General features: G+C 43.8%; 1 protein-coding gene across 1 annotated transcript in view; it reads left to right on the forward strand.

Annotated features, from left to right (window-relative positions):
- The window catches only part of LOC115149106 (transient receptor potential cation channel subfamily A member 1), a 70,796-nt gene that overhangs the window by 25,800 nt on the left and 29,237 nt on the right, over positions 1 to 15,759 (forward strand). The window contains exons 5-11 of the mRNA XM_029691635.1: positions 30 to 137; positions 1,684 to 1,792; positions 2,837 to 2,982; positions 5,038 to 5,174; positions 11,226 to 11,274; positions 11,731 to 11,830; positions 12,635 to 12,735. Coding sequence (XP_029547495.1) covers positions 30 to 137; positions 1,684 to 1,792; positions 2,837 to 2,982; positions 5,038 to 5,174; positions 11,226 to 11,274; positions 11,731 to 11,830; positions 12,635 to 12,735 — 750 coding nt within the window. The remainder of the gene's footprint in view (positions 1 to 29; positions 138 to 1,683; positions 1,793 to 2,836; positions 2,983 to 5,037; positions 5,175 to 11,225; positions 11,275 to 11,730; positions 11,831 to 12,634; positions 12,736 to 15,759) is intronic.

Genomic DNA, 15,759 nt, shown 5'->3' on the forward strand with positions numbered 1-15,759 from the left:
AATGTATGTGTGTGTGTTGTTTCTCCCAGCTCCTGTTGTCTCACTATAAGACAGGGTCTAACCTAGAAGGAGGTCTTGGCAACACTCCTGTCATGTTAGCCTGCTTCATCAATAATACTGAGGCCCTCTCTATACTGGTGAGAGGAACACTATACTCTCCTCCCCTCTCTCTCTCTCTCTCTCTCTCCTCCCCTCCCTCTCTCTCTCTCTCCTCCCCTCTCTCTCTCCCCTCCCCTCTCTCTCTCTCCTCCCCTCCCCGACTCCCTCTCTCCTCCCCTCTCTCTCTCCTCCCCTCTCTCTCTCCTCCCCTCCCTCTCTCCCTCTCTCCTCCCCTCTCTCTCTCCTCCCCTCTCTCTCTCCTCCCCTCCCTCCCTCCCTCCCTCCCTCACTCTCTCTTCTCCCCCTCTCCTCCCCTCCCTCTCTCTTTCTCTCCTCCCTCCCTCCCTCCCTCCCTCCCTCCCTCCCTCCCTCCCTCCCTCCCTCTCTCTCACTCCCTCCCTCTCTCTCTGTCTCTCCTCCCTCCCTCCCTCCCTCTCTCTCTCTTCCCCTCTCTCTCTCCCCTCCCCTCTCTCTCTCCTCCCCTCCCTCTCTCTCTCTCTCCTCCCCTCTCTCCCTCCCTCTTTCTCTCCTCCCCTCCCTCTCTCCTCCCCTCTCTCCCTCACTCCCTCCCTCTCTCTCTCTTCTCCCCTCCCTCTCTCTCTCTCCTCCCCTCCCTCTCTCTTTCTCTCCTCCCTCCCTCACTCCCTCCCTCCCTCCCTCACTCTCTCTTCTCCCCTCCCTCTCTCTTTCTCTCCTCCCCTCCCTCTCTCCTCCCCTCTCTCCCTCACTCCCTCCCTCTCTCTCTCTTCTCCCCTCCCTCTCTGTCTCTCTGTCTCTCTCTCCTCCCTCTCTCTTTCTCTCCTCCCTCCCTCCCTCCCTCACTCCCTCCCTCTCTCTCTCTCTTCTCCCCTCCCTCCTCCCCTCCCTCTCTCTCTCCTCCCCTCCCTCTCTCTCTCCTCCCCTCCCTCCCTCTCTCTCTGTCTCTCCTCCCTCCCTCCCTCCCACTCTCTCTCTCTCTCTCTCTCCTCCCTCCCTCCCTCCCTCCCTCTCTCTCTCTTCTCCCCTCCCTCCCTCCCTCCCTCTGTCTCTCCTCCCTCCCTCCCTCTCTCTCTCCTCCCCTCTCTCTCTCCTCCCCTCCCTCCCTCTCTGTCTCTCCTCCCTCCCTCCCTCTCTCTCTCCTCCCCTCTCTCTCTCTCCTCCCCTTCCTCTCTCTCTCCTCCCCTCCCTCCCTCTCTCTCTCTCCTCCCCTCTCTCTCTCTCCTCTCCTCCCCTCCCTCCCTCTCTCTACGTATATCATAAGCAATATAAAGGACGTTATAAAACATTGTACATACTTCATTAAAAATGCTATCGAATGAACTAATATAGGTTTAAGTGTCTGTAAGTGTATACAGTACACATACATAGCCTATTGTACAATTAATGTCAAACAATACTCAATAATCCTGTTTTCATGAGAGAATGTATACAAAATATGTATAATGTTTATAACCAAGAATTAGAATAACGCACACAGCTTCCAGTCTCTCCTAGAATTTAGATGTTACCAATACAGTATTATTAACTGTCACAATTCTGCTTTGTGTCAATGCTTTATCAAAAACTCCTGACTCTGCCCGTATGCGTCCTATCCCTGCACTGTAGCTGAGGCATGGGGCGCGGCTCTCCAGTCAGAACAAACTGGGACACTATGCTATCCACGCAGCTGCCTTCGCAGGCTCAAAGAAGGCCATGGATGTCATCCTCAAAGCTGGTATGGCATTATGATGAGGAGAATAAAGGATTTGTATAGGATGCTACACTTGTCTATGGGTGTAAAAAAAAAGCACTTTACAATTGTAAGTTTCCCTTCTCATCCATTACTAGCTTGGTCCCAGATCTGTCTGTGAGCTTTTGTCAATTCCAACGCTGTCCTTGTCAAGCCAAACATGTTAGCATGATAGCATGTTAGCATGTTAGCATGTTAGCATGATAGCATGATAGCATGATAGCATGTTAGCATGTTAGCATGTTAGCATGTTAGCATGATTGCATGATAGCACAAACAGGCTAATACCCCCTTACCAATGTTACCATCTTTGTCCAAATCAAATGTAATTTAATTGGTGTACAGTGTATTATTGGTTGATTCTGATACTTTCTTAGTGGGAAAATCTGACCTAATTTTTCTACAAGTTTCCAAGTCGGAAATTTCAGAGTTTCCAAGTTCTCTTGAACAAGACATGATACACAGTGGCCATTTTGTGTCAGTATACAGGATCTTTGTTACTGATACATGGGAGCCATTTGGTGCCTAAATGGTCATCTAAGGAGCCACACAACCAGAGACCTCAGCACAGACACACTGTTTACCTAACCTGGGAGGTCTGCAGCTGAGTCATTCATAACAGGACATTGATGTGTTTAGTACAACAGAAAAATATTTGTAAAGCTTCTGTCGTTGTCAGTTTTGGACGAAATGGGAATTGACATGCTTTAAGGCCAGGCTTAGCCAGATCTCCACAGATGGCATGACTAAGGGGAAATGAGTTGAGTTAGAAGTCTCACGTGTTTGTTCAGTTGTCACCCTAGTTTACATTACACTGTGAAACCAAACACAACAACGTTTTGAGTTATTCATTTGAACAGGATATACCGTAACGCTTCAGAAATTCAACTCAATACATCTGTCCACTTAGGTCTCAATAGTCCTTATTCAAGGAAAGGAGACGAGGAGAGGAAACCACTGTAGATGATGAGTCCTCTGTATGTAACATCCTGTCCAGGGGGGTCATACATAACTGGTTTTCTTTTCCAGGAGAGGAGATGGGTCATTCAATAGAGGAACACATTAACTTCCTGGATAAGTCGTGGAGTAGTCCGCTTCACCTGGCGGTCTGGGGAGGCAACATGAACATCATTGAGTTCTGCATCCACAAAGGAGCCAAGATCGACCAGCAACAGGTACATTAAGATGGGGTGGCAGGTAGCCTAGTGGTTAGAGCATTGGACTAGTAACCAGCAGGTAGCCTAGTGGTTAGAGCGTTGGGACAGTAACCAGCAGGTTGCCTAGTGGTTAGAGCGTTGGACTAGTAACCAGCAGGTAGCCTAGTGGTTAGAGCGTTGGGCCAGTAACCAGCAGGTAGCCTAGTGGTTAGAGCGTTGGACTAGTAACCAGCAGGTAGCCTAGTGGTTAGAGCGTTGGGCCAGTAACCAGCAGGTAGCCTAGTGGTTAGAGCGTTGGGACAGTAACCAGCAGGTAGCCTAGTGGTTAGAACGTTGGGCCAGTAACCAGCAGGTAGCCTAGTGGTTAGAGCGTTGGGCTAGTAACCAGCAGGTAGCCTAGTGGTTAGAGCGTTGGACTAGTAACCAGCAGGTAGCCTAGTGGTTAGAGCGTTGGGACAGTAACCAGCAGGTAGCCTAGTGGTTAGAACGTTGGGCCAGTAACCAGCAGGTAGCCTAGTGGTTAGAGCGTTGGACTAGTAACCAGCAGGTAGCCTAGTGGTTAGAGCGTTGGACTAGTAACTGAAAGTTTGCAAGTTTAAATCCCTGAGCTGACAAGGTACAAATCTGTCGTTCTGCCCTTGTTTCCCGGTAGGCCATCATTGAAAATAATAATTTGTTCTTAACTGACTTGCCTGGTTAAATAAAGATTAAATAAAAAAAAAATAAAGACGGGATCATGTGGTTGTTTCAGTCACCATTATTTGAATCAATATCACCCTATATATCCCAACTACAGCCACATTTCAGTCAGTCTAAGTACAATAAATGATCAAAAACGTTTCCCAAATGTAGTAGCTATCACACGGATGACACAAATCATGAAGATTCTTCGGTTTGTGATAATTATTTCTCCCACTTTTGAAAAATAATTGTAAATAGAATTCTACTTACAGTAGGGGATTTTTCTTTGCACATGTAGACCACTTCATAGCCAAGGGATGTCCTTAGGATCTTTTCCCTATATAGTGCTCTACTTTAGACGAAGGTCTTATCTGCACTTGTGCATAAGTGCACATTAAAGGGAATAGGGTGCCATTAAGGACGCATTTTCAGTTCAGAGGCAGGACGAGAAGTCTAGAGAGTCCAGAGAGACAGTAATAGCCCCAGATAATAATAACTTCCACTTCCTGTACTGACCTCCACTTCCAGTACTGATCTCCACTTCCTGTACTGTACTGACCTCCACTTCCTGTACTGTACTGACCTCCACTTATTAATGTACTGAACTGACCTCCACTTATTAATATACTGAACTGAGCTCCACTTCCTGTACTGTACTGACCTCCACTTCCAGTTCTGATCTCCACTTCTTGTACTGTTCTCCACTTCCTGTACTGTACTGAGCTCCACTTCCTGTACTGTACTGACCTCCACTTCCTGTACTGTACTGACCTCCACTTCCTGTACTGACCTCCACTTCCTGTACTGACCTCCACTTCCTGTACTGACCTCCACTTCCTGTACTGTACTGACCTCCACTTCCTGTACTGTACTGACCTCCACTTCCTGTACTGTTCTGTATGTGGTGTGGAAGTGAGGACAGTGACCTTTGCTCCGTTCCTGCCATTCATGCATATCTCATTAAAATGCTTGTATTACCCCGTGTCTCTGGGACATACGTGTCTCTGGGACATACGTGTCTCTGGGACATACGTGTCTCTGGGACATACGCTGTACATCCCACCGGAGATGCCTGTGTCTATTTGACTATCTCTTCCCTCTATGTCTATGGGTGGTACTGTAGCGTGCATGGTTACACATACACAAGTAGAAACATGGAAAATAGGTCTGTGTTTTCTGAAATGTTTGTCACATTTCTGTGTGTGAAATTCCATGATATACTTAACCTGTGTCTGTTTCTGTGTGTGTGTCTGTGTGTGTCGGTGTCTGTGTCTGTGTGTCGGTGTCTGTGTTTGCCTGTGTGTGTGTGTGTGTCTGTGTGTGTGTGTTTGTGTTTGTCTGTGTCTGTGTTTGTGTGTGTGTCTGTATCTGTGTCTGTGTACTGTACTCCAGGTGGACGGGTCCACAGCGCTGCACCTTGCCTGTTCCCAGGGAGCTACAGAGGCAGTTAAACTGATTCTGTCCTCCTACATCCGACTGGACAGCATCATTAACCTGCCTGATGGAGCCTGCCAGACACCTCTACACAGGTGGGAGACTTTCTTTCATCCATTTTAATCTTATTTTGTTCATATATTTATTAGACTCATGTATTTATTTATTTACTTATTTTGCTCCCCAGTATTTCTACTTTGCACATTCACCTACTGCAAATCTACAATTCCAGTGTTTTTTAATTGCTATATTGTATTTACTTTGCCACCGTGGCATTTTTATTGCCTTTACCTCCCTTATCTCACCTCATTTACTCACATTGTATATAGACTTATTTTTCTACTGTATTATTGACTGTATATTTGTTTTACTCCATGTGTAACTCTGTGTTGTTGTATGTTGTCGAACTGCTTTGTTTTATCTTGGCCAGGTCGCAGTTGTAAATGAGAACTTGTTCTCAACTTGCCTACCTGGTTAAATAAAGGTGAAATAAAATTGTAAAAAAATTATTCATGATAACCAGACATCCAGACATTCCATTCTATTGTCAACAGAACCAAACGTCGTTCAGGAGTCAGAACAACGTTTGCTCGTGACAAATGTTTTAAAAAAAAGGAAACATTTAATCACAGCGTAATGGGCTGTGACCTCACAACTCGCCTAATACCTATGTTCGTGCCCTAAAAAGGCACCCTGTTCCCTGTTTAGTGAACTACTTTTGACTAGAACCGTAGTGTGCCATTTAGGATGCAAGTCCTAGTTGTACCGCTTGTCCTTTGTCTTTATGACCAGTAACCACGGTAACTGCAGTGATCGTGTGTGTGTGTGTGTGTAAAGAGGGGAAATGACTCGGCAACACCTGGTTAATACCCACATCATAACTACCATCATAAAAAAATGGAATGATACATAGAAAAAGGCAATGTGAAGAGAGTTTGTCATGACTGGTTTTTTAATATTAGTGATCATAAAGATATGCCTCAGTCTCACATCCCCTCTGTATCTAACAGCTATGTGTGTTGGCACTGGAAGCTACAGTAAGTACACTGGAAAAAGTACAGCTTTTTAAATATTTAGCTGTTTTACACTGTATTCTTCAGCTAACAAATATGAACCCGTTAAACAAATCCTGTTTGAAGTCAATGGAAAATCAAACCCTCGTTATCCTATTAACTTCATATCTACATTGATCAATCTAATAAACTGGCCATTATGTAATGTAGTCCATAGCACAGAAAGAGAATTAGTTAGAATGAACATGTCAATATTCTACCAGGCCTGGGCTGTTACCTGTCTAGTTCTAAAGATCAGTACAGAGCAAGGAAAGGAGGTGAGTGGAGGAAGCCACTTCAAGGAAAGGAGGTGAGTGGAGGAAGCCACTTCAAGGAAAGGAGGTGAGTGGAGGAAGCCACTTCAAGGAAAGGAGGTGAGTGGAGGAAGCCTCTTCAAGAAAAGGAGGTGAGTGGAGGAAGCCACTTCAAGGAAAGGAGGTGAGTGGAGGAAGCCTCTTCAAGGAAAGGAGGTGAGTGGAGGAAGCCACTTCAAGGAAAGGAGGTGAGTGGAGGAAGCCACTTCAAGGAAAGGAGGTGAGTGGAGGAAGCCTCTTCAAGAAAAGGAGGTGAGTGGAGGAAGCCTCTTCAAGGAAAGGAGGTGAGTGGAGGAAGCCACTTCAAGGAAAGGAGGTGAGTGGAGGAAGCCTCTTCAAGGAAAGGAGGTGAGTGGAGGAAGCCACTTCAAGGAAAGGAGGTGAGTGGAGGAAGCCTCTTCAAGGAAAGGAGGTGAGTGGAGGAAGCCTCTTCAAGGAAAGGAGGTGAGTGGAGGAAGCCACTTCAAGGAAAGGAGGTGAGTGGAGGAAGCCACTTTAGACCATATAGGATGTACTGAATCATTGGATACTCTGACCCCTGGACTATGAACTTTGACTTTTAAAGCCTTGCCCTCGCTTCCTTTCCGTCTTCTGGACGACCCTGGATTAAAACCTCCTGGAAAAAAACCTTATCTGCAACCCTAGACCCAGTTCAATTTGCTTACCGCCCCAATCAATCCACAGACGATGCAATCACCATCACTCTGCACACTGCCCTATCCCATCTGGACAAGAGGAATACCTATGTAAGAATGCAGTTCATTGACTAAAGCACAACCTTCAACACCATAGTACCCTCTAAGCTCATCATTAAGCTTGTGGCCTTGGGTCTGAACCTTGCCCTGTGCAACCCAGTCCTGGACTTCCTGATGGGCCGCCCCCAGGTGGTGAAGGTAGGAAACAACACCTCCACTTCACTGATCCTCAACACAGGGGCCCTTCAAGAGTGCGTGCTCAGCCCCCTCCTTTACTCCCTGTTCACCCATGACTGTGTGGCCACACACGCCTCCAACTCAGTCATCAGGTTTAAAAAGGACACAACCATATTAGGCCTGATTACCAACAATGACGAGACAGCCTACAGGGAGGAGGTGAGGGCCCTGGTGGAGAGGTGCCAGGAAAATAACCTCTCCCTCAATGTAGAAAAAAAACAAAGGAGCTGATTGTGGACTTAACAGAGGGAGCACATCCCTATACACATTGGCGGCAGTGGAGAAGGTACGTCCAACCGGCTTCATAACCGCAGACCACGTTGGACCTGGACCTCCACATCTGGCTTCTTGACCTGTGGGATCGTCAGGGGGGGGGGCTGGCTGCCAAGTGGATGGACATATGCCCTCCCAGGCCACCCATGGCTGCACCCCTGCCCAGTCAAGTGAAATCCATAGATTTGGGGACTAATGCATTTATTTAATATGACTGATCTCCTTATTGGAATGTAACTCAGTAAAATCTTTGAAATTGTTGCATTAACATTTTTATTGAGTGCCTTTGGAAAGTATTCAGAATCCTTGACTTTTTCCACATTTTGTTACGTTACAACCTTATTCTATAATGGATTAAATTGTTTTTTTCCCCCTTCATCAATCTACACACAATACCAATCTACACACAATACCCCATAATGACAAAGCAAAAACAGGTTTTTGGAAAATTAAATTATAAAATAAAAAAAACTGAAATGTTACATGGAAATATTACATTTACATAAATATTCAGACCCTTTACTCAGTACTTTGTTGAAGCACCTTTGGCAGCGATTACAGCCTCGAGTCTTCTTGGGTATGGCGCTACAAGATTGGCACACCTGTATTTGCAGATCCTCTCAAGCTCTGTGAGGTTGGATGGGGAATGTCGCTGCACAGCTATTTTCAGATCTCTCCAGAGACAATCAATCGGGTTCAAGCTGGCCCACTCAAGGACATTCAGAGACTTGTTACCGAAGCCACTACTATGTTGTCTTGGATTTGTACTTAGGGTCATTGTCCTTTTGGAAGGTGAACCTTCACCTGAGTCTGAGGTCCTGAGCGCTCTGGAGCAGGTTTTCATCAAGGATCTCTCTCTACTTTGCTCCGTTCATCTTTGCCTCAATCCTGACAAGTCTCCCAGTCCCTGCCATTGAAAACATTCCCACAGCATGATGCTGCCGCCACCATGCTTCACCGTAGGGATGGTGCCAGGTTTCCTCTAGACGTGAAACTTGGTATTCAGGCCAAAGAGTTGAATCTTGGTTTCATCAGACCAGAGAATCTTGTTTCTCATGTTCTGAGAGTTCTTTAGGTTCCTTTTTCAAACTCCAAGCAGGCTGTCATGTGCCTTTAACTGAGGAGTTGCTTCCATCTTGCCACTCTACCATAAAGGCCTAATTGGTGGAGTACTGCAGCGATGGTTGTCCTTCTGGAAGGTTCTCTCATCTCCACAGAGGAACTCTAGAGCTCTGTCAAATTGACCATCGGGTTCTTTGTCTCCTCCCTGACCAAGGCCCTTCTCCCCCGATTGCTTAGTTTTGCCGGGTGGCCAGCTCTAGGAAGAGTCTTGGTTGTTCCAAAAGTCTTCCATTTAAGAATGATGGAGGCCACTGTGTTCTTGGGGACCTTCGGTGGTGCTGAAATTATTTGGTACCTTTCCCCAAATCTGTGCCACGACAAAATCCTGTCTCAGAGCTCTAAGGACAATTCTTTCGACCTCATGGCTTGGTTTTTGCTCTGACATAAACTGTCAACTGTGGGACATTATACAGACAGGTGTGTACCTTTCCAAATCATGTCAAATCAATTAAATTCACCATAGATGGACTCTAATCAAGTTGTAAAAACATCTCAAGGATGATCAATGGAAACAGGATGCACCTGAGCTCAATTTCGAGGCTCATAGCAAAGGGTCTGAATACTTATGTAAGTAGGGTATTTCTGTTTTTAATTTTTAATACATTTGCAAACATTTCTAAAAAACTATTTTCAGTTTGTAATTATCGGGTTAAATATATATACAGTTGAAGTTGGAAGTTTACATACACTTAGGTTGGAGTCATTAAAACTTGTTTGTTTTTCTACCACTCCACAAATTTCTTGTTAGCAAACTATAGTTTTGGCAAGTCGGTTAGGACATCTACTTTGTGCATGACACAAGTCATTTTTCCGACAGACAGATTATTTCACTTATAATTCACTGTATCACAATTCCAGTGGGACAGAAGTTTACATACACTAAGTTGACTGTGCCTTTAAACAGCTTGGAAATTTCCAGAAAATTATGTCATGGCTTTAGAAGCTTCTGATAGGCTAATTGACATAATTTGAGTCAATTGGAGGTGTACCTGTGGATGTATTTCAAGGCCTACCTTCAAACTCAGTGCCTCTTTGCTTGACATCATGGAAAAATCAAAATAAATCAGCCAAGACCCCAGAAAAAATATTGTAGACCTCCACATGTCTGGTTCATCATTGGGAGCAATTTCCAAACGCCTGAAGGTACCACGTTCATCTGTACAAACAATAGTACGCAAGTATAAACACCATGGGACCACGCAGCCATCATACCACTCAGGAAGGAGACACGTTCTATCTCCTAGAGGTAAACATACTTTGGTGCGAAAAGTGCAAATCAATCCCAGAACAACAGCAAAGGACCTTGTCAAGATGCTGGAGGAAACAGGTACAAAAGTATCTATATCCACAGTAAAACGCGTCTTATATCGACATAACCTGAAAGACCGCTCAGCAAGGAAGAAGCCACTGCTCCAAAACCACCATTAAAAAAGCCAGACTACAGTTTGCAACTGCACATGGGGACAAAGATCGTACTTTTTGGAGAAATGTCCTGTGGTCTGATGAGGAATGGGCCAAAATTCACCCAAGCGAAAGGTTTGACCCACTGTAACGGTTGTCGTCGGGAATGGAGGACCAAAACGCAGCAGGAATGTGCTCATCTTGTATTTATTTTAAACTAAAGAGAACACCAAAATAACAAAAACGAAGAACTCACGAACAACAAAACAGTCTTGTCAGGCTCACACATGCAAAACAAGAAACAATCTCCCACAAACACTTAACCAAACACATACCCAGTTATAGGACTCTCAATCAGAGGCATCTAGAAAACACCTGCCTCCAATTGAGAGTCCAACCCCAATAAACTAGACAAAGAAATACAAAAGACTAGAGACCACATAGAAATACAAACCTAGAACATAACCCCAAAAACCCGGAAATAATAAATCAAACACCCTACTACATAAAACACCACCCCGAACCACATAAACAAAATACCCTCTGCCACGTCCTGACCAAACTACAATAACAAATAACCCTTATACTGGTCAGGACGTGACACCCACGTTTAACAATTTAAAGGCAATGCTACCAAATACTAATTGAGTGTATGTCAACTTCTGACCCACTGGGAATGTGATGAAAGAAATAAAAGCTGAAATAAATCATTCTCTCTACTATTATTCTGACATTTCACATTCTTAAAATAAAGTGGTGATCCTAACTGACCTAAAACAGGGAATTTTTACTAGGATTAAATGTCAGGAATTGTGAAAAACTGAGTTTAAATGTATTTGGTTAAGGTGTATGTAAAGTACAGACTTCAACTGTATGTGTAGTTATCAGAGTTTAAAAAATATATATATTTATCCATTTTAGAATAAGGCTGTACTGTAACAAAATGTGGAAAAACTAAATGTTTTCTGAAGGCATTGTATATTGGGCAAAGGGCAGCGTAAGCAAACAAGAGCCTGTTTATAGCTGTGATATAATGTATGTTATTTTTCCAGGGCAACTATATTTGATCACACAGAATTGGCGGAGTACCTCATTTCAAAGGTAAATACAGTACACAAGCACTCAAACACACACACACACACACACACACACACACACACACACACACACACACACACACACACACACACACACACACACACACACACACACCAGAGTTGGTGGACACCTAATTTCAAAGGTAAATACAGTACACAAGCACTCAAACACATATACACACACACACACACACCAGAGTTGGCGGACACCTAATTTCAAAGGTAAACACACTACAAGAATATGGCCCATAAACTACCCCATATAAGGTGCCGGTTTGAGCTACTGTAACTGTATAGCAATATTTTCTTTCCAAATGGCACCCTCTTTCCTGTATAGTGCACTAGTTTTGACCAGGGCCTATAAGACCTGTTTGACCAGGGGCACTGGTCAAAAGTAGTGCACTATATAGGGAATAGGTTGCCATTTGGGACTCAACTGTATTGAATTCTGTGTTGACAGGGTGCAGACATTGACTACATAGACTGTAAAGGTCTTTCCCCACTGCTGCTGGCTACTAACTGTGGAGCCTGGAGAACTGTGGCTCTTCTGCTGTCCAAAGGTCAGCTGTTACAGATTCAGAGTGTTTAATGGTCACATGCACAGGGTTGCAGGTGGGACTACATGGTACAATAACTGAATTAAAATTCAACATGTCTGTGGATCAAACTCAGATTTTGAAGTGTGTGTTTGTGTGTCTGTCTGTGTGTGTGTGTGTGTGTCGTGAGTGTGTGTGTGTGTGTGTCTGTTTGTGTCTGTTTGTGTCTGTGTGTGTGTGTGTGTGTGTGTGTGTGTGTGTCTGTGTGTCTGTGTGTGTGTGTGTGTCGTGAGTGTGTGTGTGTGTGTCTGTTTGTGTGTGTGTCGTCTGTGTGTGTGTGTGTGTGTGTCTGTGTGTGTCTGTGTGTGTGTGTGTGTGTGTGTGTGTCGTGTGTGTGTGTGTGTGTGTGTGTGTCGTCTGTGTCTGTGTGTGTCGTCTGTGTCTGTGTGTGTGTGTGTGTGTGTGTGTGTGTGTCTGTTTGTGTCTGTTTGTGTCTGTGTGTGTGTGTGTGTGTGTGTGTGTCTGTGTGTGTCTGTGTCTGTGTGTGTGTGTGTGTGTGTGTGTGTCGTGAGTGTGTGTGTGTGTCTGTTTGTGTGTGTGTCGTCTGTGTCGTCTGTGTGTGTGTGTGTGTGTGTGTGTGTGTCTGTGTGTGTGTGTGTGTGTGTGTGTGTCGTGTGTGTCATCTGTGTGTGTGTGTGTGTGTGTGTGTGTCTGTGTGTGTGTGTGTGTCATGTGTGTGTGTGTGTGTCATCTGTGTGTGTGTGTGTGTGTGTGTGTGTGTGTGTGTGTGTGTGTGTGTGTGTGTGTGTGTGTGTGTGTCTTTTTCAGGTGCCAACGTGAACATAAAGGACAAATCAGGATGTAACTTTCTCCACCTGACCATCCTGCAACCCAAAGGCCTCAAAAATCTCTCCAGAGACATCTTACAGGTACAGGATGTCCAATGGTAGTAGTGCTTGGGGAAATATATGTTGTCACGGAAACTTAAGTGTAGGAATAGTTGTTGAAATTCATTAAGTTTAGAGTTAGGAACGAGGGTTACGTTAAGGTTGGCGCTGTAGAGAATAGCTGCCATTTTAAGGACATTTTACCGTTTATTTCACTACCTTGACATTTTGGCTTCTATAGATATTTCTGTAATAGGCCCCATCAAGTATTTTAGATTTATTGATTCAGAAATATAACGTCAAAACAAACTTTTGAGACACTTATATGAGTGATAATAATTAGATTTGTCCTATTTCACAGCTGTATAAGTGCGAATTTGATATATATATATTTTTTCACAGCCATTGAGACACCCTCGGCTATTAGGGTTAAGTGCCATGGTACAGACAGATTGTTCACCTATTCGGCTAGGGGACTTGGGGATCTGAACCAGAGACCTTGCGGATACTGGCCCAACGCTCCAAGACTACCTACCGCCATAAAGGCAAAACAAAATATTTTTAAAAAAACACACGTTGAAATTCTTTGTCTTTTGTTGTGAAAAGCACTACAATCCATAATCCAGATTGTGGTTCCCCCGGGTCTTGAGAATTACTGTACCAGTGTTTTGGGGGCAAAGACATCAATGAAATAAACAACTACATACATATTTGGGACTACTGCCCACATCTGTTTTAGAACAGAACAAAAAACCCAATCACACAGTATTGCCATGTCTGGCTCTCGCGTTATGACACAGGTGAAAGCAATTCCTCATGTCTCAGAGGGTCACCCCAGTGATCCCACAGTCACTAGTGGAACTAGGTCCCCATCTACTGGCCTTCATGTCTATTGCACCTCAGGGAAATACAATGCATTTGGAAAGTATTCAGACCACAGTACTACTCTGTGCATCACAGAACGGTTTTAATCTCCATTTTATTGACATTGCTGTGACCAACTGCTACATCATCTACAACAAACTCTGCATACAGTGTCTTCAAAAAGTGTTCAAACTACTTGACTTTTTCCACATTTTGTTACGTTACAGCCTTATTTTAAAATGGATTAAATAGTTTGTTTTTCCTCATAAATCTACACACAATACGCCATAATGACATCACAATACCCCATAATGACATCACAATACTCTATAATGACATCACAATACCCCATAATGACATCACAATACCCTATAATGACATCACTACCCTACCCTGATGTATCCTATCATGATGTAGCCTGTCATGATGTAGCCTATCATGATGTAGCCTGTCTTAACATAAAATAAACCCTGTATCACCAAATGTGTATATTTATCAATAAATAAATAAACAGCAACTTTACCGTTATGCTATCAAAACAGTAAAATAATTAAATGACTTGAATGTTACCATTATCAACACAGTAAAGATTAAATGTTTTTAAATAAATCAAATAGCCAATGGGTTATCACACAGTACATTTTATCCAAATTATACCACAATTATAAAATAGGCCTGCTAACAATTCATTCACAATGAATTTCATCCAGTTCATCATAATAAGAAAACTGTCTTGATCAGATCATCGCCTTCAGCCTCGCTGCTCGTCAAAGTCACGTCTCACGTTTGTTTAGTGGTGAACGATATACTTTCCATATTTCTTCATGCACATAACAAACAAAAACATAATATTTCTCCGTCACGGATGTGCTGACTCACTGAGGCTTACGGAATGAAACTAACAATCACAAATGTACTTTCTGTTATGCCGTTTTCAAATCAACTTGGAACTCGGAAAAACAGTACGTTTCTAAAATGTACCGTTCAGATTTTATTAATATAAATGTAACCTATGATGCACGGGCGCGTAAATCCACTGTACTAACTTTTTTGAACATAATATGTCTGCCATAATTTCCTATGACAGAAAACAGCTTCTGGACATCAGAACAGGGACCTCGATTTGAATGAAGATTTCTACTTCAACAAGTCGACAGCTGTGGATGTACTATTCATTACAGACCAGGCCCTAATCCCCGTGACTCGAAAGAGGATGAGACAGTGCAAGAGAAGCAATCGCGCGTGCTCCCTGACGTGACTAGTCTGTGACTAAATAAACCGACTCTATACTCCATTCTATTGGTAAACGTACAATCACAAAGTTTGAGACTATCCTATCAACGGGACCTGAAGAACTGTAATATCCTATATTTATCAGAGTCATGGCTGAACAAGGACATGTATAATATTCAGGTTTTTAGCTGGTTTTTCTAATTCATCGTCAAGACCGAACGGCAGCAGCTTGGGATAAGGGGGCGAGGTGTGTGTCTCTGTTATTATTTTACATTTTATTTAACCTTTATTTTAACTAGGCAAGTCAGTTAAGAACAAATTCTTATATACAATGACGGCCTACCGGGGAACAGTGGGTTAACTGCCTTGTTCAGGGTCAGAATGACAGACTTTTACCTTGTCAGCTCTGGGGATTGTTAACAGCAGCTGGTGAGCGATCTCTAATGTTAAGGAAGTCTCAAGGTTTTGCTAGCTTGAGTTAGATTACCTCACGATGCTGGCTCTAAGAACACACTCAACGAGCTGTATCGGGCCATAAGCAAACAAGAAAATGTGCTCCTAGTGACTGATGATTTTAATGCAGGGAAACTGGAATCAGCATCAGCAATTTTACCAGCATGTCACTTGTGCAACCAGAGGGGAAAAAACTCTAAATCACCTTTACTCCACACACAGAAATGCATACAAAGCTCTCCCTCGCCCTCCATTTGGCCAATCTAACCATAACTCTATCCTCCTGATTCCCGCTTACAAGCAAAAACTCAAACAGGAAGTACAAGTGGTCCGATGAAGCGGATTTTCAGCTACAGGACTGTTTCGCTAGCACAGACTGGAATACGTTCCGGAATTCATCCGATAACATTGTGGAGTTTACCACATCATTCACTGGCTTCACCGTACGTACATATCACAACCAGAAGCCATGGATTACAGGCAACATCCACACTGAGCTAAAGGGCTAGAGCTGCC

This window comes from Salmo trutta, chromosome 2 (genome assembly GCF_901001165.1).
Source record: "Salmo trutta chromosome 2, fSalTru1.1, whole genome shotgun sequence".
NCBI classification, from domain to species: Eukaryota; Metazoa; Chordata; class Actinopteri; order Salmoniformes; family Salmonidae; genus Salmo; species Salmo trutta.